This window comes from Bombus flavifrons, chromosome 1 (genome assembly GCF_040668555.2).
Source record: "Bombus flavifrons isolate JBK064 chromosome 1, iyBomFlav1_principal, whole genome shotgun sequence".
Lineage (NCBI taxonomy): Eukaryota > Metazoa > Arthropoda > Insecta > Hymenoptera > Apidae > Bombus > Bombus flavifrons.
This window is the reverse complement of record NC_138442.1, coordinates 11,406,760-11,431,093: the sequence shown is the minus strand read 5'-3', so window position 1 is coordinate 11,431,093 and position 24,334 is coordinate 11,406,760. Positions and strand designations below refer to the sequence as shown.

The 24,334-nt window shown below is 37.4% G+C and overlaps 2 protein-coding genes and 1 long non-coding RNA gene across 4 annotated transcripts in view; 2 read left to right on the top strand and 1 right to left on the bottom strand.

The window, feature by feature from the left end:
- Positions 1 to 17,039, top strand: part of LOC138189584 (discoidin domain-containing receptor 2) — a 143,802-nt gene extending 126,763 nt beyond the window's left edge. Inside the window, exons 8-17 of one of the 2 annotated variants that reach the window (XM_069131632.1) lie at positions 1,085 to 1,292; positions 2,381 to 2,476; positions 8,655 to 8,824; positions 9,080 to 9,251; positions 9,993 to 10,255; positions 10,884 to 11,021; positions 12,909 to 13,216; positions 14,262 to 14,496; positions 14,617 to 14,766; positions 15,333 to 17,039. In XM_069131632.1, the coding sequence (XP_068987733.1) occupies positions 1,085 to 1,292; positions 2,381 to 2,476; positions 8,655 to 8,824; positions 9,080 to 9,251; positions 9,993 to 10,255; positions 10,884 to 11,021; positions 12,909 to 13,216; positions 14,262 to 14,496; positions 14,617 to 14,766; positions 15,333 to 15,482 (1,890 nt within the window). In that variant the 3' untranslated portion in view covers positions 15,483 to 17,039. Of the gene's footprint in view, positions 1 to 1,084; positions 1,293 to 2,380; positions 2,477 to 8,648; positions 8,825 to 9,079; positions 9,252 to 9,992; positions 10,256 to 10,883; positions 11,022 to 12,908; positions 13,217 to 14,261; positions 14,497 to 14,616; positions 14,767 to 15,332 lie in introns of both variants that reach the window. The other variant, XM_069131623.1, reaches the window with a different exon arrangement.
- LOC138189593 (uncharacterized) lies at positions 6,553 to 9,998 on the bottom strand. Its single transcript, XR_011176074.1, has 2 exons — positions 9,713 to 9,998; positions 6,553 to 9,420 (listed from the first exon to the last, which is right to left on the bottom strand). It is a non-coding gene; the product is annotated as an uncharacterized LOC138189593 (long non-coding RNA).
- Positions 17,040 to 19,277: 2,238 nt separating the features above from the next.
- On the top strand, positions 19,278 to 23,969 carry LOC138179042 (uncharacterized). Its single transcript, XM_069111479.1, has 3 exons — positions 19,278 to 19,422; positions 20,369 to 20,485; positions 22,087 to 23,969. Exons 1-3 carry the CDS (start codon positions 19,362 to 19,364, stop codon positions 22,209 to 22,211), a joined length of 303 nt encoding a protein of 100 aa, XP_068967580.1. The 5' UTR covers positions 19,278 to 19,361; the 3' UTR covers positions 22,212 to 23,969.
- Positions 23,970 to 24,334: the final 365 nt, after the last annotated feature.

Here is a 24,334-nt window from a genome sequence, read left to right as displayed (position 1 = left end):
GTATTTCTCTTCATTTCTATTGTGCTAAATATTAATTATTCCATAAGCAAAAATGATAAACTACGCGAATTAATGTATTAACAATTATCGAATTACAGTAGAAGAAAAATACACTTTCATATATTTTGTAGCACCTGTTCAAAAAAGAAAATTATTCCATACTGTTATGTGTTCTTCGAAACCAACGAAGAACTTTAATTTTTACTTGAATTCGAAAACATTTTCAATCGTCTTATTTCAAATATTTCTTGGAATCACCGATAGTTTTGACGATATTCGAATGATCGGTTAAAATAAGGAAACCCTATATAAATGAAGATCAAACATTTCTCACCAACGTGACACGAAGGAAATTTCAATCGTCATGTGGATTAAAAAATCGGCTTTAAACTCAACTCGACATATCTTGCACGTTGAAATGTCAATGCGATGCACCGGACGAATCGTTGGTATTTCCTTTCATCTGAATGAAAGGCCTCGCTATTAAAAGTGAGTCGAGGCTTAAGTACCGGTTATTGCTTACACGGTGATTCTAGCGAGTGGTCCATCTACTAACTCCTATTAAACCGTACATTTCTTTCTTCTCCAATGGCTGATCACTCACCGCGTGAATTTCTCTCGTATAATACATCGCATTGTTACATTATTACACGAGAATTAATGTAGACGGCGTCGTTAATCGAATGATATTTTAACTAACGCTGAAATTGAAACTATAACGCTGACAAGCGTAGAAGCATCGTGATACGAGTTACCATCCATAGAGAATGCGATTAAATTTATCGAGTTACGCGATGTATTATATCCCCGAATTAATTAACTATCTAATTCTGTGATCGTTATCGTTCCCAACGAAATGTATTGTCTTTCGTTGTAGATTATTGTGCTTATACCGTTCGATTATGTTTGATTAAAATCTCCCGAAAAACATGATATTACGTTATTACGATATTTTAATTTCAATTCATTGAAACAATTAATAATAGCGAATAAATAATAATAGTCTGTTACAAAATTATATATGACGGAGAAGAACCGACACGTATCGTCGATGCAATCCCATCTTGGATTTTGTATGCTCCAGGTATTCTCGAAGGCGGATGTCTGGTTCAGTGTCGATGACGATACCTATGAGGAGGAACCATTATCTTACTCCTACATACCGGATATCGTGCTGGAGAACGCGAGAAACGTGTCTATAGGGTTACACGAACGCCAAGGACGATTTCTCAAGATACATTTGTATTTCGCTGCCCGATGGATCATGATCAGCGAAGTGACGTTCGAAGGAAGTAAGCCTTTTATCGCCATCACACGTTCTTTCATTAATCAAAAACGATCTACAGCCAATATGTCGACTAATCAACAAGATTTCGCGTACTAAGCGTGCTCGTAATCTCTTTTTCTCTTTCTATACTAACACGGTTTTACGTAATTAGAGTGCACTCGTACGACCATTGGACCGTGGTAATAAAAATCGCGGCGACTTTCGAACGGTCGCTTAATTACCATTTCACGGACCGCAACATCTCGTCAGAGCCATTGTTGAATCGATAACGAATAGAGCTGGTAACGACAGCCGGGATTTACCTGTTTTCAACGTGGGTCACGGTGGCTTTTTAACTTTCATCGCGCGTTTGTCTCGAATATCTACTCCCTATCTTTCCAATTTCATCGCGCGATCCTAATGGCCATTCGAATTAACACCGCGATCCGTTGAACCAATGTTCCTGCGGACGTCCCCGCAGGGACCTCGAGCTAATCGTCAAAAAGAAAGAATTTCCCGCGGAAATGAGAGCCAAGATCGAATAGGAAATACGAATAAAGCAACCGATCTGTTAACGGTGCTTGGTAATTCGATGTCGATAAAGTTGAGAAATCGAGAACAAAATATTGTAATATTAAATTTTGAGAACAAGATTTTATTTATGGTTATTATATATAGTTATTTATTTACGATATTACAATACTTTCAGAAGAAATGGATCTTTTCTAAAACCTTTTCGCTCTCGGATATCTTAAAATTACTAATATGTTCGCTAATTTGTTCCTTATAATACGGTGTCCTTGCAAAAATACGTGGAATCTACTTCTTAAGTAACCAACCCTTAAAATTGATTTTTGCAAATATCTCAGAATCGACGATTTTTTAAATTTACTCGACTATCAAGCCAACGAGAAATAAAATAAATAAGGAAAATGAAAGGATCGTTACGCGTGAATATCGCAAACAGCTTAGCTTAAATATCGCGTAATCTTCCGGTGTTCAATGCGAAAGGAATATCGGACGGATCCCAAGGTAGGAAAAAGGCTTTGTTGTCAGGCAGATTAAGCAAGATTTACAACGGTTTAATTAGCAAGACACGTCTTCTTGTTCCAGCGAATCCCTATGAAAATACCACGGAAGAGTCAGCATCCGAGTTCAGTAACCGGGAAATTCCAATGAACCCCGAGGTGGATCTCAACTTGCAAACAAGTAAGTGACTCGACGGTGGTGGCATTTAATTCGTATCAATCTCGAGTTAATTACACCCGGAGCATTCGAAACTTTTCCGTATCTATCTTATCTGGTACGCTAGGCTCGGATATATCAGCTTTCTAAGTTAGATATGTGCAGGGTGGATCATAAATGCATGTCCATGACTCAGGAGCTGAATCTTTAGACTAAAACAAGTAAAGAAACGCTTTATGAATATACACGCCTCGGTTTTCCAGCAAAGGACGATCAGAGAAAATGTTCCATTAGATTGTTACTTTTGAAGCCGATCTGCACACGATCTGCGAGAATGAAATACAAAACGGATTTGTATATGGGACATATGTACGGTTCATAAGACGTCTTTTATTTTATCGTAGTGCATAGATTCAGGCTCTGTAATACCAACATACATTTATGACTCACCTTGTACGATCGAATTAAACGAGATCGTTGCATGATCGTGAATGTAATTTCGGTCAAGGTGAAGAAAAAAGTAATTTTTTCCACTGTGAAAGTACCAAAGAACCAAGTTAAATACGAAGAACGTCCATACGCACGTGTAATACAGTTGTGTAACTTCATCACGCTTAATTATTACCCTTTGTTCTTTACCCTTTAATCGGGCGACTCTTACACTCTGATTAAAATTTGCTCGCTTGGTTGCACTTGGGGTTAAGATACATGTACTAGCAGTGTAGAACACTTATATCTTCTTACGCCATAATTTGATGCATGGTATTAATATTCGTAAGAGGTACACGGTTAATTGCTGAAAATCTTGAAAGATCCTTAACATCTTTTAAAGTAACATTCGTGCAAGGATCTTCCATCGTCCGTGTTACTAGTCTTATGATAGTAAATGTATTCGTGTTAATAGATTTACAATGCTATTTATACATTAAGTATATTCTTTGGGGAAGTTTGAACGTATTACCAATGTGAAAATGAATTGACGTTGTTCATTTATGCTATAGTATTTCAAATACGATTCAAAACTTTCCACGATATTATATGTACTTTAGAAGATTATAATAATTCTCCGGCAGAAAGAACAATCAAACTCGATTTACAAAAGTCCATTAAACCAATCGTTATCTGTATTTTTTTATTATTCCCGAGTTAAATTAGCAGATTAATAATCGAATTACGCGAGGAGAGGTCGTCCCACTTCTTACTCCGGCGCAATCATCCGTTCGGCATCGGTCCGTCAGAAAATCAATTTCCCAATTTGTTCGTCCGATTATACAGCAGAATAAGCCCTCGATCGAGTTTCGTCCTCTTTCACTTTGTGAGTACATAAGGTTTGTCCGACGAAGTAACTTCATTAGCGAAACCAGGCCGCCATTCTTTGCCGAGCGGAGGATACGATTAGAGAGGATTCGCGAGTAACCGTCGGAGAGACGGAGAAACTTGGATAGTTTATAATTCACGTAGCAACTTCGTCGTAACGTAAACAATTAGTCGGATTAAGAGGGTACTCGTTCGAGAAAGGGAGCAAGAACGAGGAAGGGAGATGGGGCTCGCGTCGATCCGGTCTTATTGTTCTAATGAATCGATTTCATCGAGGTAAAAAGCACACCGCGAGCTTTTTCCATGTTCCTGCAAAAGGCTGCGGCACGAACAAAAAAGAATATTTAATTTCTTTCTGTTTTAAAAGAATAAAAAATATTTGTATATTAATTGAAGGGTTCGTAACTGGACAGCAGACTTTTTCGCATTTATGAGAAATTTAAAAGTAGAAAAATCCATATGATGATCGTAGGAGTATGAATTTCGATAAACATTCACAGTCTATTCGTAGTAAAAACGATCCTTGTCAAATTTTCCAATCTTTTAAATAATAATGCATTCCAGTAACCAAGAGCCACGCTCGCACAACGTCGATATTATAAAAGGTAATCTATCTTTAGTTATTGTTGGATAAAAATGAAATAGTTCTATAAAGACTTTTGTCGCGAAGTCCACAATTTTATGATTTAACTGGATATAATTCTTCTCTGATATAATTACAGATACGGTCATAGAAATCACGTAATGTGGGGAATATCTTTTTTAAAAAATTAAATCTTAAGCTATCGTTTAATGAAAATTAATTGAATTCATGAAAAGCTTTCTCACAAGTTCCACAACTTAGTCAGTTAATTTAAAATAACTTTTCTGTAATATAATTAGAGATGTATTCTGATATTGCGTAACGCTGTGAATACTTTGTTTAAAAAAATTCTGTTTCACAAAATCTATGAAACAGAAATAGAATATGCTATTGTTTTTCTAGAAAGACAGAAACGTTGAAAAGAATCGTTCTTGCTATAAGCCCTTCAATTTTTTTATTATCCAATGCGAATGTCGGGATTCCGAGTCGAAGAATAAACCACGTTGTTCCCCTAAAACTGGTTCATCCTTACCGCGTCAGTTGTTCTGAAAACTTTAACCATGTCTGAATGCATCCACTTTAATTCAAGCAGGGGAAAAAGCTGGGGTTTACAGAACCATAACGCGATGAACCACTTTTTTATCCTATGAAAGCTCTTCGCTGCGTATACTTTTTGACGAACCAAAGAATCAAATTTCCAATTATCAGAATGAAATTTCCCATATCGGTATCGTTCGGTTCTTCGACTCTCTATTACCCCCTATATCATTCTTTTTCTCTTTTTCGCGATTTTATTTTGAATAAAAATATTTGTCTCCGCGAATGTTATTCGAGGAATATTGTGTCAGATATAAAAACATAAAGAAATTATTTTTTAATGATGTAAATTATAAAATTCTCTAACATCGCGTTCCATGTATTATACAAAAGTATAAATGAGAAAATAACCACCATTTTTAACATATCAACGACCATTGACGTATTACTACATTTTTTCATAGCTCAAAATCCATACAGATCGATCATATCAGTAACTCTGAGAAAACGATGATTTCTTGTATCAATTTCAATTAATAACAGTAAGTGATACAACGTATATCACTGTAAATTAAATTTTTGAAATTCTCGATCGTCCTTTAATTGTAGAACCTTGTGGTTCTGTATAATGTGAGATATCGATAGGATTATTCAAAAATTATTTTGGATTTTAATAAGATTGTTTAAAATCGTTTGAGACGTTGATAAAATTATCTCGGAATTATTTGAGATTTTGATAGAATTATTTATGAACCATTTGAGATTTCAGTGGAATTACCAACTACGAATGCGTTAAAAATAGAAAACAACCAAAGAAACCAAACGTCGGAGGCAAACAGGAAGCGACTAAGACACAGACTTAATTACAGGTCCCTAATGGACGAAACAGCAAACTCCTCTTCGTTTCCCTGTGTACCGAAAACTCAAAATATTTCCTCTGGACCATCACGAATAAACGAGCAGTTTGCCAGTCGCGCGTGGCTGCGATTATCCAGTCGAAAAAATAAAGGAGCGCATCGTTAGAGCCAGCCATAACGAGACGGGCACGTGTATACCCGAAATCTCGGTTTTTTAACATTTCCCCGCGCAAAGAGACAGAAAGATAACGTGCAAAAACAGGAAAAGGAGATAGGCAGCTTTACGTCCAAATACGTGTCATTCTGAGTCCGAAAACCTGCGTTACTGGCATAACAAAATAAAGTGTACGTATTCAATTCATGTCGAGATTATCCGCGAGTTATAATGGAATTCATGAAAAATGCACGAGGCATCTTTGGGAAAAATAATTCAATGAAATTGCTATAGAACATTGAAAAAATTGGATTTCAACTAAAAAAAAAGTGGGTTTTGTATATTTAATTACCAAAGTGATCGAAATGACTAAATTTGTAATTTTTCATTCGTCAATTGAATTCTGAATAATTTTTTCGTCGATTTCGGGGATATCGAGGATTTGAATGGTTTTCCTCTTTTTTTTTTTTTTGTCTTTGTAAAATATATTGACAAGGGATTGTATCCCCCGTCAAATTATACATTTTTATTTTGACTCTCTGATACAAGTTTTATATTTTAGTCGTCAGTGGTACCTACCAATGTTAAAACGCAAATTGTTGCGATGATAGGTTTCATTAAGTTATTCATATGCTATTAAATTAAATTTACCTACACTGGTGATTATATTTATTTAAAGAACTATTCTCAAAACACGTGTAACGTGTATTCTGGATATTAAAATACCTTTCAACCGACCGCACAAACGACCGCAAAATTTAACCTCGTTACCCGCTCTCCTGGACAAACATTTTCGCACACTCTTTCAAATAATCCAGTAGTGGATAACACTTCTTCCCTGGGCAAGTTTGCCTTTCCAACAAAAAGACAACGAAGGCAGAAAAAGAGCAGTAACGCTTAATGACTGGATAAAGCGCGGGATTAACAGAGGAGAGCCAGGAGTACATTGACGGAGAAGTTCGTAGCGTCGCGTCGATGTGAAATAAGCAGTTAATCGGACGAAAGTGGAAAATTAGAAAAGAAAGTGGTCCGCTGGTTGGACAGAGATTAGACAAACAGTGACGGAAACGGTTTAATTAGAAGAGAATCTGCCCAAGTGTAATCACGTGTTCCGCAGGCATTACCGCGCACCCCACAAATCCTCTAATTTTCTCGTTGCGTTTCATCCAACCCTTCGAGCCTTGATATCGTTGCAAATAAAACAAAAATCGGACGTACAGTAGGAAAACAGCATAGTATGAAAACGAGGGACCGACCACGTAAACGCAAAAATAATGGAACTAAAAAAGAAAGAAAAATAGAAAAATAGAAGGGTGGAAGAAATAGGGAAAAAGGAAACGGGGGAAAGCCAATGGAAGCGAGTAGTATCGAAACAATACGAAACAGCGTGCTGTTTATGCCTGTTGATATTATCGTCGAGTGCCGCTCGAAGGGGAAAAAGAAGCAAGATTATCGGAAAGGAAAAGGAGGAGGAAAAAGAAAAATGGTAAGAAAGTCTAAGAATACGTAAGAATGAAAAGTAGACCACAAGGAATAAGACCTAAAAGAAAGGGAACAAAGCGATGGAACAAGATAGAGATGAGGAACAAAAGAAATTAAAAGCCCTCTGGCGTGTCCCCCTCCATTTTCTTTTTTTTTTTTACTTGTTTTTTTTTCGAATCGATAGAAAGGGCCGTCATTTAAAGAGTAGATTTTCCGGTTCGAGTCGTCTGGTGTACGGGTCCACGGGGACCTGTGATCCCGAATTAAAGTCGAAATTGCAGGAATACCGAAGCTAGGTATAGAGGTAACTTGGCCATCATTTTACTTTTCTCCAAGAAACTGTGTCGAGGAGCCGTCTGATCGAAGAAAATCGGTCTCCGAGTCTCTGGGCCGAGCTGAGATCTTGATCGCCACGCGAGGCCACTCTCGGCTGGCTTATTTATTTCTCTCGTAAAACCGGCGTCGTGACGCCGCCTCCGTTTTCGTTGTACACGAGCCGCACAGCCGATAAAACAGCTGGCTCGACCGACATGAAAAATTAGAAGAATGTAACGGCGCATTGTAAAGTCACTTTATCGAGCAACCCGCGCTTCGTCTTTCTTCAACTTCACCTTATTTCTCTTCTCATTCCTCTCCTTCTTCTTATTATTCTTGTTCTCCTTCCTTTTCCTACCTCGTGTTTTTCGTCCTCCTCCTTTAGCTTTCTTCCAACTATATAAAGTTTCGCTCTCAGTGAAACGGCGATTAGCCTTTTCCTCCGGTTCGCGATAAAATGTTACGGTTTTTTAAGCGACAGAAAGGGTAAAGAAGGGCATTCCGGGTTTGCTGCGCCCTTTAAGAGCAATAAAACCGTTTCCAGTGGAAAAAGATTCGTCCGTGTCGCGAAAAGGATCGCTTTCACTCCACTAACTCGAATTGCATTCTTCGTTATTCGATTAACCTCCTTTGTGTCGATGGGCTATTCGAATGCTCTCAGTTGCAAACAGTCGTGTATATTTGTTTGTTAGTCGATCTTAAATTTATTAAAACGAAGAACAAATAAAGATTAAGCATTAACTGGATTTTAAAACGATATTAAATATTCCTTTTCTTCTATTCTATTTTACTTTTTTATATAAACATATAATTATCGAATTGAAGGCATCGTGATTTTTACATCGATCAATATGGAGGAATGATTCGATTCATTCCTTATACGAAGAGAAATAAAGATACAGAGAATATGGTTGGCGACCGTTCTCCATTAAAGCGAAACATTTGGCATAGTTACAGCAGCGGGAGAGGGTCAGGAATATTTAGAGGTACTAATAGGTGTTCTGACTGCCATTATCCTACTTCTTCTGCTGGTGTTCGTCATTATTCTACTTCTGAATCGACGGCAAAAACTTCAGAGTTCGCCGACCGTTCTGAAAAATCCATTTGGATTCGCCATAAACATGAAGGTAAGAGCCAGCTCATAAATATGCCGAAACTTTTCCAGAACGATAAGACGGATTTTAATTTGTCATTAAAAGTCCCCAAACTTTGTCATCTGTAGTATATACCAGTCAACACGAGCGCGTTTCGTTCGAAACGAGAAATAGAAAAGTAGTCCATTAACGAATATAATTGTAAGCGATGTAGAAATTATATTTGGCTAATATGGCAGGCTTTTCTGTATACTTTCGATCGATACAAACAATTCGAACGGTTTACAGGGACTCCTACTAAATTTAACTCCCGGTGGAATGCTGACAGAGACTGCCAATCACGTATCGCCGGACATGCCAGAGGACGGAAGCATGCACGAGTCTTTGACAATGGAACAATTCAATTCACCCCTTGTCAGCCCACAGTATAAATCTACGTACGCGATAGTGGCCACTTCCGGTGAGTTTTATAACACGAAATCCTTTGCTTCTTGCTTTTGAGGAACGCAGATAAAATTTTCCCCCTTCGCAACGCACGTAGCCATTGAAGCTTGAATCGAGTAATTTACTTTATTACCTTTCTTCAATTTTAAAGGTACACAACATCGTACAAAAGCCTCACTGCAAAACTATTGCAAGATATACGTTACTTGTTTTATAATGACAAGTAAATATATTTATAAAAAATGTTTTCACGTGGAAACTTTTAGATATTTTTACATAGACTGGGTAATTTATGGTTTTTCTTTATTTGCAATCTCTTTTTTTTTTTTTAATGCTACGTTAAATGGTATTCTGACCTAAATAACGTAGAACGCGTGTGACTCGGTTTAAACAAGAGAAAGAAGTAAAGAAAATGAGAGACAAAAATTAGTCCTGTTTTAATATCAAAAGTAGAATGGCAGAAAATACATAACTTACCATCTTCATCGCTGTGTTTTTTAATGAACATTTATTTGCTGCTTTCATATAGCTCCGTCACATACATTTCTATGTTATTTCTTCTATAAAACGTTCATATGTAAAACCATTTAAAAATTCCACTTAAAGATTATGTCAGTATAAATCGTGCTACATTTTTGGTCTTTTATATGAAGTAGTGAAATATCAGAAATAAGAAATTCTTCCGAAGGTATCTTAGTTTTTCCTGTATTCTACGAAGCAACGCGTTGAAGGTAAATAAAAATCGATTTCTTTTAAGAATCCCCGAAAGACCTGAAGGACGTGAACGTCTCGGAAGAAAGCGTTCGACTCGATACGAGACCTGAATCAGCCATAGGACCACCGAGTTGTTCCTCATCGCCGACAAACTCTCCTGCACGACATTCTCAACACTACAGGACTCTCCAAAGTTACACCAGTCCAACTGCGAAACTCAATATCGCAGCCGCGTCTAATCACCAACGGGACGTCGATCAGATCCACTCGAAACGTTGGCACACAGCTCCTAAAGAGAAACACAAGGTTCGTACGTAGCGACCATTAGCTTTAACCAGCAATCTAGAAGATGAAATTGATTAATCGGCTCTTTGGTTTCGATAAATACAGATAAAATCTAAATTGGAGAGCCTTAATTATGATACACGATGAAACAAAATATAACAGAAAATACGTATATTTTATCCATTGACAAAGGTATTGAACTTTTGGAGCTAGTACGAATCGAAGCTAGTTCGAGTTGATAATTACAATTGCTTTTCTATATATCTACGAAATGAATAAAACTTTCTCAAAATGATTCCGACATTAAGGCAGAAAATACACTTGATATCTATGTACGAGTATACATATGTAAATTCAATGTTCACCAGGGACCTGTAATTCTTTTTTAAAAAGGATCCTTAATTACTCTCAGCTGAATCTAGAAAATTAAATTTCGATTAATCGAAATGAAAATAAATTTCAAATGAGAAGACCTAAAGTTCAAAAATTGAATCTTTATCTCTTCTATAATGTAAATCACGTTACAGTCTCTATTTACTTAAAACATATCTACGCTTTTCATTTCGAAACACCAATAAATTCAAACGTCCAGTTATAAAAATATTTTTGTAACAAACGATCGTTGACGATCTCTGTATCGTTTTCACAGATACCCGCACCTGTCGTCAGCTGGAATATCGCGCCCAGCATGAACAAACCGTACAAGTGCAAGGAGATAGAGCCCACCAATATACCGCGACAGTGCCTACGTACCACGGAGAAACTTGGCTCGAGGAATATCGGGGAGGTACGGCGATAAACGATTGGGAAATGATGCGCTTCGCTACGTGCACGTGCACGTGGAATGCAGCTCCGCTATCTCGTGAACGCGTTTCGTTTCTCTCATAACTAATACGAAAACGCAGATGATGATGAAACACGATTCTCGTTTTCCCGGGTTGCATTAACCTTTAACACTCGCTTGTTACGTTCACGACTGTTTAATCTAAATTTGCTCGGTAATAACGTTGATATGAGAAAGTTTAGTTCTTCGCATTCCGAAAATGTAAAAAATACGATTAATTATCGATTTCAACATATTTTCACGGCGGAAATCCTTATGGTGAAAATCGAGAGTTTTGTTTCGAAAGAAAAAACGTTGCAAGTATCTATGAATTCGTTAAATTTTTTTCCATTTTTTATCGGTTTAAATGATACACAAAATTCCATGTCGGTAAAGTACGAAGGGATTAAAAACGTAAAAATTTATAGAAGATACGTAATAGGCAAAAATATGTATATAACCCCCAAAAATACTACATACTACGGTATGATATTTAGCGAATGAAACAAATCCCCATTTAGAATATTTCTTTATCTCCTTATTTGTCCATATGTTTATCTATGAAAACATGAATTTGCGTAAACATCCGCAATCTGATAATAAAAATGTGTTCTTTTTCATATTTTGTCTAGTTCGAATATAAGAATAAAGATAAAAATATTCATCGCAAAAATAAAGACATTTATCACGTTTGGAAAAACACACGAAACTGATGTAATTAGCATAAGATCTGTGTTAGCGGCTGAGTCGCCATTAAAATCGCATGATCGATAAACTAAATGGTATCAGTGGCGATGTTACACACTTTTATTACGACTCCACAATACACAGTAATACGTTCGTCTGCAAGCTACAAGGAAACTTTACCCGCGGAACATCGAAGGGGAACGACAACGGAGCATCGGGATAATGCACTTACTGTGTACATTATGCGCGTACATGATGTGCACACGGACACAGATTTCCGCATCGATATACTTCCGGGATTCATTGGTTTATGTATGCATTAACGACGATAACAGGCCGAAGAAGCTGCGAAGTGTTGTCTTCCAGCCTCTTGGACGATTAATGCGCAAACTGCGTGGCGTTGCACACCATTTGCACGCAACTTGTCTCCTAACGAGAGTACAACGATATCTAGGCCAATTGCTCATTATTGTTGTGTAGTTACAAAGATTAATGACATATAAATGTAGTTAAAATTGCACGAAGCCGTAAAGACAAAGTGTCATACTTGTTTCTTTCCTATTTTATACAAGTATGATATGTTACAAGAGTTTAATCATAATATTTTCAAAATCTTCCCTTTCATCTTAATCATTGTCTACTATATCCTTTTCTCAGTCATTCTTTAGTTAATCAACTCCTTTAAGGATAAATCTCAGTTGTCGTTTATTCTTTGTATTCTTTATTCTTAAATGAATACACACCTTCATAATCTTCAACCGAATACATCAACTAAGAGCATCATATTTTACTTCCAACTAAAATTTCATCTACGCAGAATACTTAACCGTTTCTCAGCACAACATAAGAAAAATTCGTAGAAAGGACCAAACATTCTGTTACGAGTTTCATATCTTAAATATGAATACGCGCAACGTAATTTAATTTTATTAGTCATGATAAATTAAAGGCACGCTTATATCTTGCGTTAGAAATAATAACTTCTTAAATCATTCGTCCTGAATACACCCTCGTTTCAGTACCCTCTAAAAGAATTTACGTCCACGAAATTACAAAAAGTAAAATTAACTCCAGAGAACTGTCCAACGCAAATTTATACGATTATTATTCGAATTTCCAAGAATCTACTCGCCTTTCCTAATTTCCTTTTTTTACGATTTTCAGGCGATAGTATGCGAAGCAGTCGGATTAGAGGACGTGGTGGCAGATGCTCCGAGATTGGTGGTGGCTCGCGTGCCTACTTGCGGCGGTGACATTCGAGCAGGTAGTACGACGGACCAAATAAGAGAAGTCCGATTTCTGTCCAGCCTGTCCGATCCGAACGTAGCTCGGATCCTGGGAGTGTGCACCGTGGAACCAGTCCCGTGGACGATCATCGAGTACACGGAACTCGGTGATCTCGCCCATTATCTTCAGTACAGTGTGCCACTTACGGGAACGCTTAGGCCAAGCTGCAATTTGAAAGCCCTTAGGTGAGATACCGCTATTCGCCGCGGTGCACCGATTCTAAAACGATACGTACGAGCATCACAGGGCACACGGATAATTCGAACATAGCCTTATACGAGCGTTACGAAATGAAATCGCGATGGTACCACCGATCACTGTAATAATTCACGGATGAATAATATATTCACTTGTCGCGCGGCCTCTCTTTTATTCGGTACAATCGCAGCCTGGTTCGTTTATAACGTACCCGATTGATCTTAATGGCACTTCCGCGTTATACAGCTTCCGATTATATACGATTACGAGATCGTACATTACTCTTGTCGTAGCTGATAATGTTCCGCCAAGTGCTTCGTTACTCGGATAATAATTAACGTAATATTTTACATTCGCGAACGTGAAGAGAGAAAAAAGAAAAGTTCCCGAGAAAATTTGAAAGAGAATGAAGCTTTGCTATAGAGCATTAATCCCTCAATTTCTGTAGGTAGCTATAAACTTTAGCTTTTATCTATTGTACGATATATGCAAGCTGGTAGTTCAAAGGTTTTAATGCACTCTGGTAGAAGGTTTAGGTAAATGTAAATTGTTATGTTTTGAATTTATGTCATTATATCCGAATATCCCATTATAACGACTATCCATAACGTCGAACACCCACGTTCACTGGTTTTATCATTAAGTGAAGCTCCTTTGCGTTCATTAAAGTGATAAAACACAGCAACAAAAATTTGTGATTTACAAAGAGAAAGAAGTATTTCGCGTATTTCGGTATAAATTTTTGAAGCCATTCATCCGATATCACGTATAGCTGAATTTTACATCACAATTCAAGCTCTGAGAATTTTAGAATAAATAATGATTTATTCATTCAACCTATAGAATCGACGAGATAAACGAGCGAAACTCCGGTGAAGGAATGTTCGAAAGCGCCGTGATCTTAGAAATAGAAATTGTTTCGTTCTTGTATGAAAATAGAGTTGCTCGTACATTCCATAGATCGGACGACGAACGAACGAACATCAATTAACGTCGACAGGTTCAAAAGCAAGCATTATATTATGATTTTAGTCAAAGCTGCCTGATGTACATGGGGACACAGATAGCATCTGGCATGAGGTTCCTCGAGTCAAAGAATCTGGTGCACAAGGACCTGGCAGCCAGAAACTGTCTAGTGGGCCGCTCTTACACCGTGAAAGTGACCGACATAGCGATGTGCAGTGACCTTTACAAGAAGGATTACAGTGACATAGGCGGCAGACCGCCGGCGCCAATCAGATGGCTGCCGTGGGAAAGCATTCTGCTGGTAAGGCTAAATGATTTTCGTCAAGCGAATCTCGTTCTCTCTTTAACGAGCGCGTTCTAGATCGATCGACCAGTCCATAAATGGGAATAGTACCAATGAACTTGCGCGTTTCGATTCTAGGACAGGTACACTTGCTCGAGCAGCGTCTGGTCGTTCGCTGTCACTTTGTGGGAAGTGATGAGCCTGGCCAGAGAGAAACCTTTCCAACATCTAACCAACGATCAAGTGATACAGAACGCAGAGCATATGTACTACGGGGCTGAGTTACAGGTATTCGAGCGTTCCTCTTTTCTTTATAACGTATATTATATTTTAAGAATAAAGATATACGTGTTAGATATACACAGATACATTTTGTAAATTCTTATTTTAAAACAGTTTACGATAGTAACGATATTTTCACTCGATAAAAAGACGGAAATATTCTTATTAAGATTTCAAAGACCAACATGTTAATACGCTACATTTTATTTTGTTATTATTTTCGGCTGATTTACATCGTCGAGTTCTACGGTTTAATATAGTGGCTATGAAAGAAAAGGGAAGAATAAGTGGAAACATTTACTCAAGATACTTTTCGTTGCTATATCTTTCAGCAATTAAATCCTACAATTTTACGAAGTTCGAAGAAATTGTATTTACGATGCTATTAACATAATTTTAAATCTTACAAACATTTTTTGTGTCTCTGATACATGTAATGGAGTTCTATTTATTTCTTTTAATAACGTTGCGCTTTAACATATTATTTCATACATGACATATTATCAATTCGATAAAACAAGCTAGAAGATTAGACAAGTAACTTCTTTAACAAATCTATATTTTCATTTCAGATATATCTTCCAAAGCCCACGATGTGTCCGGAAGAAGTCTACAGGATGATGTGCTCATGCTGGCGGAGGGACGAGACCTCGAGACCGACGTTCAAAGACATTTATACGTTCCTGAAAAACGTAATCGCGGACTATCGACCTGGTGCATAAACGATCCCACTAAACTGTGATACAAGAGAACGGACAATGAATCTCCTCTTGCCGACTAAAAACTCCCGACGTCGGGACTCGACGGAAGTGTACAATCGTTAGTTTTAGTGCATGCTGTGGAGAACGAGCCGCGCCGAATTTTGAGATTTTCTCGATCGTAAAGAGATGATCGAAGGAGGAATTTTCGCGATGTACTCCTATCTTTGAAGCGAAGCAAGGCGAAGCCTTGAAAAGGGTTCTTCTGTTCTCGATCTCTATCTCTGACTATCGATCGGGCAAAACTAAAAACTTAAAAAGATATAAAAATACGAAAAAAAAAAAATGACGACTTCGCTAGAATCTCGGCGAATTTTTGCCCGGTCGCCCGACGAACACGTCGCCTCGATATTTTCTAGTCAGCTCGGTCCTTCAATTCCTATGAAAGTGCTATATATCGTGTACAGTATTCTGAACACTGAAGACGCGTATATCGCGATGCTAAGCACCGATAAGTCTATCCACTTGTACATACGAGACTAGATACTGACGCTAGGTAAACGCTGGGAATTTTCGCGACTGCTGGTGCCTTCGAAAAACATTCAATCGTGTTCCTTCACTTCCCTCGAATGGAGAAACTATGCTATACACGAATTAATTACACCGATCTTAATATATTGTGTACAGGAATTACATTTTTTGAGTTTTGTATATTCTTAAAGATCTTCGACAGAAGTGGCGTCGTTTGCTTGTTTTCATTTAACCCCAGTATAGACAGCTGAGTAAATTATACAACGATCAATCGGTAAATCTATTATTTACCTGGCGTACACAATGTGTTAATAATTTATACGAACAATAGACGCGGTAGAGCATAAATTTTCCAAGATCACGTTTACATAACGATTCTATATAAATCTCTGATCCTAATCATCGCATTATATCGCGTTATAGAAATTCTACTATTTCTCGAAGCGACACGACGCGCCCACCAGCAACGCAAACCTCCCGACTTATACTTGTACATTCGAAAGCCCGTCGTACGTAGCAAAGTACTTATATCGTTCCATTGTATTCCTTTCCGTTCGAAAGAAAGACCTCACATCTTTAACGGGCGTAGATTCGAAAAAAACAAACCCGACTAAACTCTGTTCTTCGCGAGAAACCTAAACGCATAATCATCACGCTCCTTCCTTTGATTTACCATTTAAGGGCAGAGAGGAGAGACAACGAGAGAAAACAAGGCATAAACGATCGCTGTAACGCTGCCAGAGGAATCGATCAAGCGATTCTGAGCTCTTCGTCGCCTCGAATTCCGAGAACCGCGAACAGAACGTTTGAACGCCACCAATGCTACCAACCTGTTTGATGGTTGATGGTTTGATGGTTTGAACGATAATGTCAATAACACATCGTTGCAGAACGTTGACTATCGCAGGAAAATTGTTGGTAAAGTGCCAAACGGAGTGAAGCGTTCAAACGTTCCCCTCTGCACGCACCTTTCTGTAATTCTTAAGATGGATTCAAGTATACGTTGAAATGATTAACAATAAAGTACTGAGTGTTCCTTTCTGACTGTGACTGCGTTTTCTTTTTCTTTTCTTTTTACTTTCTATCTTTACGTTTTCTATGTGGTTTTTTTAATTGTGGTGGATAAAAATAGAGGCTCAATGCTTTCGGAAAACGGTTCAACTATCTCAATATTAAGTAAATAGTAGAAACTTACGCGTCTCGAAATCTCACGTAAAACACAGTTTGGTAAATTAGATAAGTTCCAACATTGTTTTTTGATAAGATTCTAAGATGGTCTCGGTGAACAACGCGTTCAATGATCTTCAAAGTTCATTGACTCTCAAACGCGTTAGTTCGCCAAAACTTTGCAAAGAAACAATTTTTCCTTGAATTTAAACGACACCGTGAAGTCAATGAAATTTACTTACAAAATATGCGGTTCGCGTTAAGAATAACGTGTTCCTGGAAATATTCCCTATACCTGGAATAATATCACGAAACAACACGGATAAAGATACGTATTATTCGGTATTTTTTCTTCTAGCTATTTATCTCGAGAGAAATATTTGTCTTCCATAAAAGGAATAAGATAACTACGTGTAAATTTCTTCATAAAATTCGCAGAGGTGAAATTATCGTTATTACGTGGTATAGTGACGATATAATTTCAATGTCACTGACAAAAAGAATATTACCGAATGCTCATAAAAGCCTCGATAAATGGATGTGTACTTCCATGAAAGGTCACTTAAGACGTCCAGATCGAATCATCGAGAATAACTTGAGTCATTTAAACGGGTATCTGAACACGAAACATTCTCTCGCCAGTGGCAAAGTGGTGTCCTTTAAAGTAAAGTTTCGACCACCAACGGCTACTACAGTCTCGATATCTAAAAAGGTTGCCGGAACAATCCTCGCTCGGCCACGTATGACCAAAGTTTTCGAATCTTCGAGGTGGTTCCATTAAACGAAGGGGATCGGTCATAAATCATCGGTAAACCTTTTATCGACACAATTCGGATAACATTGCTCTGCGTCGACAGGAGGCTCATTAATCTTCTCCCGACGAAGTGCATGGATCAGACTCGATCATAACCGACCCGCTCCGGAAAATTAACGACAATTTTATGGGAGCTGGTAAAAACTTTGAGACATGCTTCTAGTGACGCATTAGCGTTTTTAATCTATCCGATGAAAATTTGTATACGGTGAGGTACGTTATAACGTAGTAACGAGCAATTTTTATGACTAACATCAAAATGCTATAACGTGCAAGGACGCTACAACGAACAGGAAGAAAGATTGGCGGTTCTGCCGATTTTTCTACTCCACCTTCGTTACGATGGTAAAGAGTAAACGCTGATTGACGATGCGAAATTATTTATTTAAATTATATTTTTCCACTGCTTAAATCGTTGTACTAGCTGTAACCATGTGGACCTAAGACGAATTATTCCTAATAACGTATGCTTATGCTTATATTAATCTATTCAAAAATGTATGTTACAACGAATACATGCTATAACGAGCGTGGTTCGAGGATCAATACCGCTCGTCCTAACATACTTTATCACGCCTACATACATATATAAAATTTTATATATTCGGAGAAAATAAAAAATAGAAATTAAGAAACATAGGGAAGACGAAAATCTGTGGTCTTATGTATTCTAGAATTGATACAAAAATCTCAACAAACAAAATCTTCAGAAAATAACCACTTTACATAATAAAAATCTACATTTACAGTATCTACATTTGCAAAACGGAGGCTTGAAACGAATAGAAATTAAAAACCTACGGTTACATGGATGCCAAAGATCGATGCGACGATCTCAGTTTGTTATCTTTAACATTTATCTTAACGAGAAAGAAAGGTAGGAAGAAATTATCTATAGCAAAATCTAAAAAATAGTATATAAATCTAAAAACACATACCTTCCAAGAGTTATCTTTAATGTCGTAGAAAAAAATATTCGATACTTCTCCTCTCTGTGGTAGGCAAAAATGAATAAAATGGAAACATTCGATATTGCACGGATGTCACAGATTAAACATTAATCCAGTCGTCAAGATGCCTAACAAGCTGTACGTGCGTCAATTGTTTACTCGCGAGGGAAGTACGAAAGCGCGCTTCTCTCCGGAATTCACCGTGACTGATCGATCGAATTGCTTCAAGACAGAACTAACAACGTGTTCGTACATTGGTCTCGGAGAGATAATGAAATGCACGACGACGAAATGGGCGGGCGGTCGCCTATGTGCGAGTGTATACGTGTCGCGTAACGTTGGTCGCTTACGTTTATATAATGCTCGACCCGGGAAAGTGAGACCATTGAATCGTCGACTGTCAAAGAGGCACGCGTTCCTCGACACATCATCAACGACACCATGAAGCTCTGCCTGTCTGTTTTTCTCGTCGCCCTCGTGACCACCCTTCTGCTCTTCATCGGTAAGGAAACAGAGATCTAACGATCAAATCGATTAACTTAGCGCTAGAACTACCAAATTCGTCAAAATAATAGTATTCAGATTTTTCGCTTTTGTAATTACTAAGGTAAAAATATGACTATGTATATTTATTACCTTTATTATATAATTATATTTATACCTATTTATTTCTACTGTACTACTTTAATTATTATTATCCATGCGTGTATATTTATACACAATATAATTATATATATAGTTATAGCGTTAACCAATATTTTGGTGATGGATTCGAATAAGTAAAGTATCGCATGGTTTTATAAATCCAACAAATCTTTGCAATGTACATATTAAAAAGCAAATGTTTCTTATATCAACGCCTGAGAGATGGTAACAATTCTACAAAAGTGAATGACCTTAAGATCAACGAAGAGACTCGACTTTATAAAGAATTTTCACTCGCTTCGTCACGCGGATATTCTTTTGCAAATGGTAGGAGATATCAAGGTAATTCGCTTCTCAGACTAGCCACTTGAATTCAACGCTATAATCTAAACACTTGGAAGATAATAGAAGCAATCTGTTCTTAAATTGAATATAAGTATCTGAATAATTGTGAATTTTATCAAATTATTCACTCGTAGTACTTTCGATCTTTTTCGTTCGATGTTTAACTGTGATTTTACATTGTGGCGGCATGCAAGACCCATAAATAGCTACAAACTTCCCTTTGATGGGACGAAGAACGAGTGGCTTTCTTTACCGCGACACAGCAACGTCCTGGTAAATTGAAATATTCGCCCCAGCGAGCCCGCCTCAACCCTTCCATCGTTTTACTCGCTTCACTGACCTCATGTTCCATCGAAACTCTTCTGTCGATCGTACAAAATTTCGTCGCACGATGTCCAACCAATTACTTAAAGATCCTCAACGATGATAAGCTGATAATACTAATGTTCTATTTCCAGAGTATACAACCGCAAACAGCATATGTCCTGAAGAGAATTGCCTTGAATCGACGAAATGTAACGAATGGGTAGTTGGTGGTACGTGTCCACAATCAAGTGACACGTGTTGCAGCGTGGGTAAGTGTATTATTTGATCTAGTATGGTTTTTAAATGGAGCAGTTGAGGAACTTTCTGAAAAAAGTGTCTATAAATCTAGTTATTTTATTAAAAATTTGTTATTTCGTTCATGTCACATGTACTTCATAATACAATATACTAAATAAAGCAAAATTTGTTCGAGTTTCCTGATAAATGTTTTCGATGAGCCTGTTTTCTAACTCAATAGCTGAATTATTTTATGAAGATCTTCTTCCTTATACAAATATAAAAAGAACAAGATTCTTTAACAGCAATTATAATTATCGGTCGAAACTTAGCTGATATTAGCAAACTAGAATTAATACTTTTAATCCATTCAAAATTCGAGTCATTGTTTCGTCTTATGGGTTCGTTTTCCAGGAATCTCTTCAATTAGACTTGAATTATTATTATATAGTCGATTATCTAGAATTTTCGTACCTAAAAGCAATAACTATAAGAGAAACAAGAATATTCATTTTCTCGGTTGGTTACTAATAAGCAGTTCGTGAAAGGAGTTTGACGTTAGGTTAGTTTGAAGCGTAATTTACGTATTTCCATCGTTTGCGCGAGTTCTTTATTGATGTCCGCGAGCTGGTATGGAAACGGCACGCTTTCGTTTATTCCCGTCACGGTATAAAATACACACAGAAGACCGATGGTAATTATGAGGCAGTAACGATAACGTAACCGTGCGTTACAACTGGATATAGCAATTTCACGCTCGCCGGTACGGCACACACGCAACACCATAATTTCTACTGTGCCAAATCGAATACTCTCGAGATTCACTTTTGCGCGCCGTGAATTTCGAACGAACACGTCGACGAGTTAATTCATGCGTCACTGTGTCCGCACTTTCACGAAACATGTCGCTAGCCTACTACATCCAATCGGCTCTTTCAACTTTATTCCTCTTTAGTATTCATTCAATCTGTTCTTCTGCCCCATCTAATGTTTCCTTTAACTATTTCTTCATTCGATATTTAAAAGTGTAATTTATCGGACAATACGATACATGATTAAAAAATTTCCAATACGCATTATCGTGTTGCACGTGAATTTTAAGGGCACAGTGAAGAGATATAAATTTTTTGTCAATGTTTGTTGTTAATTTTCTGATTACGATGCTATTTTATGAATAAAAAGGGGCATTTTAATATAACATAAGTGAGAAGAAAAATATTCTGTTAAAGTTCAAAGATATGAAACAGATAATCGGTTTGTAAAATATTTAGGTCGATGTATAAACACGTATTTAATTCTTAGATCAAACAAAAAGAAAGAAATAGAATTTTTGTGATATACGCGTGAATAAAAGACAAAAATGTGACTTTTCTCGTATAATCTCCGTCGAATTTTTCTTTCTACAACATCTTGGCAGCTATATCATATCGTAGAAAATTTCTTTACCACTGTCACGCATAAATATGTACAACCTCTTATTTATGATTTCAACCGGTAGTTTCTAGAAACTCCTCACTGACATGTCAAAAGTAGTATCGACTCAACAAAAAAGCAATCCGTTATCAAACGATCAATTCTCCTACAATTTCTACATCCTGTTCCACTGTATGAAAGAGACAATTTCTGTTCACAGTGAAATCGGAATATAGGACTCATTGCCGGCACTTCGGAGGCGAATGCTTGGACTTCTGTAACCAGTTACTACGTCAAGCAGCGGTCGATTGTCCAGCTGACAAAGCCTGTTGCACGTTAGTTTAATCGATCAGGAGGGGAAAAAACAGGCAACAACAAAAGGCCTGTCCAACGTCTGGATCGTAGTGTTAATGTAAGCGATTAGTTTCGACATCAGCTGCGGCTCGTATCTGATGCGAACGTAATATCACGCGATGCGACGCATCTGTTCCGTAGAACGGTAGAAAACCGACTTAATTGGTTTTACAATTACAACGGTAAATGCGTGGCGTGTGGGCTAAGCCCGTGTAACGAATGAAAAATGGCGTACGCCGCGTGATAATTGCGAATACGCGGCCTGTCGCACAGATGTAGCACTCGTCCGCGTGAAATTAGTGCAAATGTGAAAACGTTGGCTGCTCTATACGTTGTGAATGTTCGCGGTGACTCGATGCATTCGTTTCAACGCTGAGAAGAGACTATAACATGTAAAACGCTACATGATCACGAGGAGGAAAAGTATTTATAATAAAGTATTCGTGTCTAACAAACAATGTGGAATTTACTCTTTTACTCTAGAAACTTTTCACCTATTATCGCCAGTCAATGGCTACTATTCATCGTTGTTTGTGTAAGAGATTTTTATAATTAGATCATTAAAGATATGACAAGAACGTAGGGTGTGCTTTTTATGCTACGTAGAATAAGGCATTGGAGCAATGAACGTTTATCGCGTTATTGATCGTATTTTTCTGATAAAGTAGCAGACAATAATATAATATCCTTGACCGATATTTCCGATTGTGAAGTTATTATCTGTGATCAATGTCTACATTTCACGAAGAAAATGAATCATGGTTGATAGTATGGAACAATCACTCGGATAGGACTCTTTTTATCTTTTCCTACTAATTAATTTGCCTTTAACATCTTATTTACGAGGTCGGAAATTATCGATAAATTGAAATTGTTCAATGTCACGAAACGAAAGAAAAAAGATTATAAAATAAAAAAACTTAAATAATGTTAAACTTAAAAGATAGCACATGAAATAAACAAGTTTCAAAAAACCAACAGATATTAATATATTTCCACAAAATGATTATCATACATCGTATCGTTGCACAATAATCGCGTCGATATAAATCCAACGCGAGGGACAGCGAGGTACTGAAAAGAAACAGGAAGGACGCGCAAGAGAGTAAAGAGAAGCAGGAAGAAATAAGAAATGGATAGGAGGGGTACGCGTAGCTGCAGGCAATGCAGGCAGGACATTTGATGGTGCAGAAACGCACGCACAGGAGATTTAGAGTCGTGTTGGTCAGCCCTCGAGGTGCTACTCGGAGAATCGTGTGCAGAAGAGAAAGAGAAGATGCCAGAGGCTTCTTCTATCGTTGGCCATCTTTGTTCGCGAGATAAGAAACCATGGAACGGTGACGCCTTCGTTAATGCGAATTAACGTTATAAAGTGTTGGCGTCTAAAACGAAAGATCATTTGAATACTAAGATGTATTCTTCATCTACGATCGAAAAAGAGATGAAGAAGCAAGAAAGAAGAGGTACCTTGCCCGAGGCGAAGCACGAGAAACATGTGACACTAAATATAGAAACACGCCACGGACGAGATCGAGGAATTCTCCGGAAGGTAACGAGAGAAATATCCTCGTTTCGATAAAATAGAATTAAATGACAGATAGTAAAGAAATTGCGAGGAAGAAACAGATTAGTACATCGATGATCTACTATGTTAGAAGTGGTGCTTTTTCTAAGAAGAGTGCATTTCATTCATCCGGAAGCGGAAATGTGTACCATATTATCGTGATGGTAGCAATGCTTGAGTTGGTAATGGGTAGATGGCGAGTTTTCATGTAAAAATTCTAAGGTACAAAAACGTATAGAATGCACATAATAGACGAAAATATGTAAAAGATAAAAATATGTAAAATATTCAAAGATACTGGTTGGATTTTGTAGTAAGTAGGAACATCCACAGTTAAGTAATAGTATAATATTTATTTTGGATTACTATAAAAGAATAGGTAATTTGAACTTAGTATCATTTTAAATGTTCTATAAGAAATAATGCTTTAGGAACAAATCCTGATTTCTACGTTACATGACTCCAGCAAAATCTAAATCAGAGAACAATGATCGCTTACGACAAACTTTCCACATTCGCTCGAAACGACTTCATCCTCGATCCAATATCA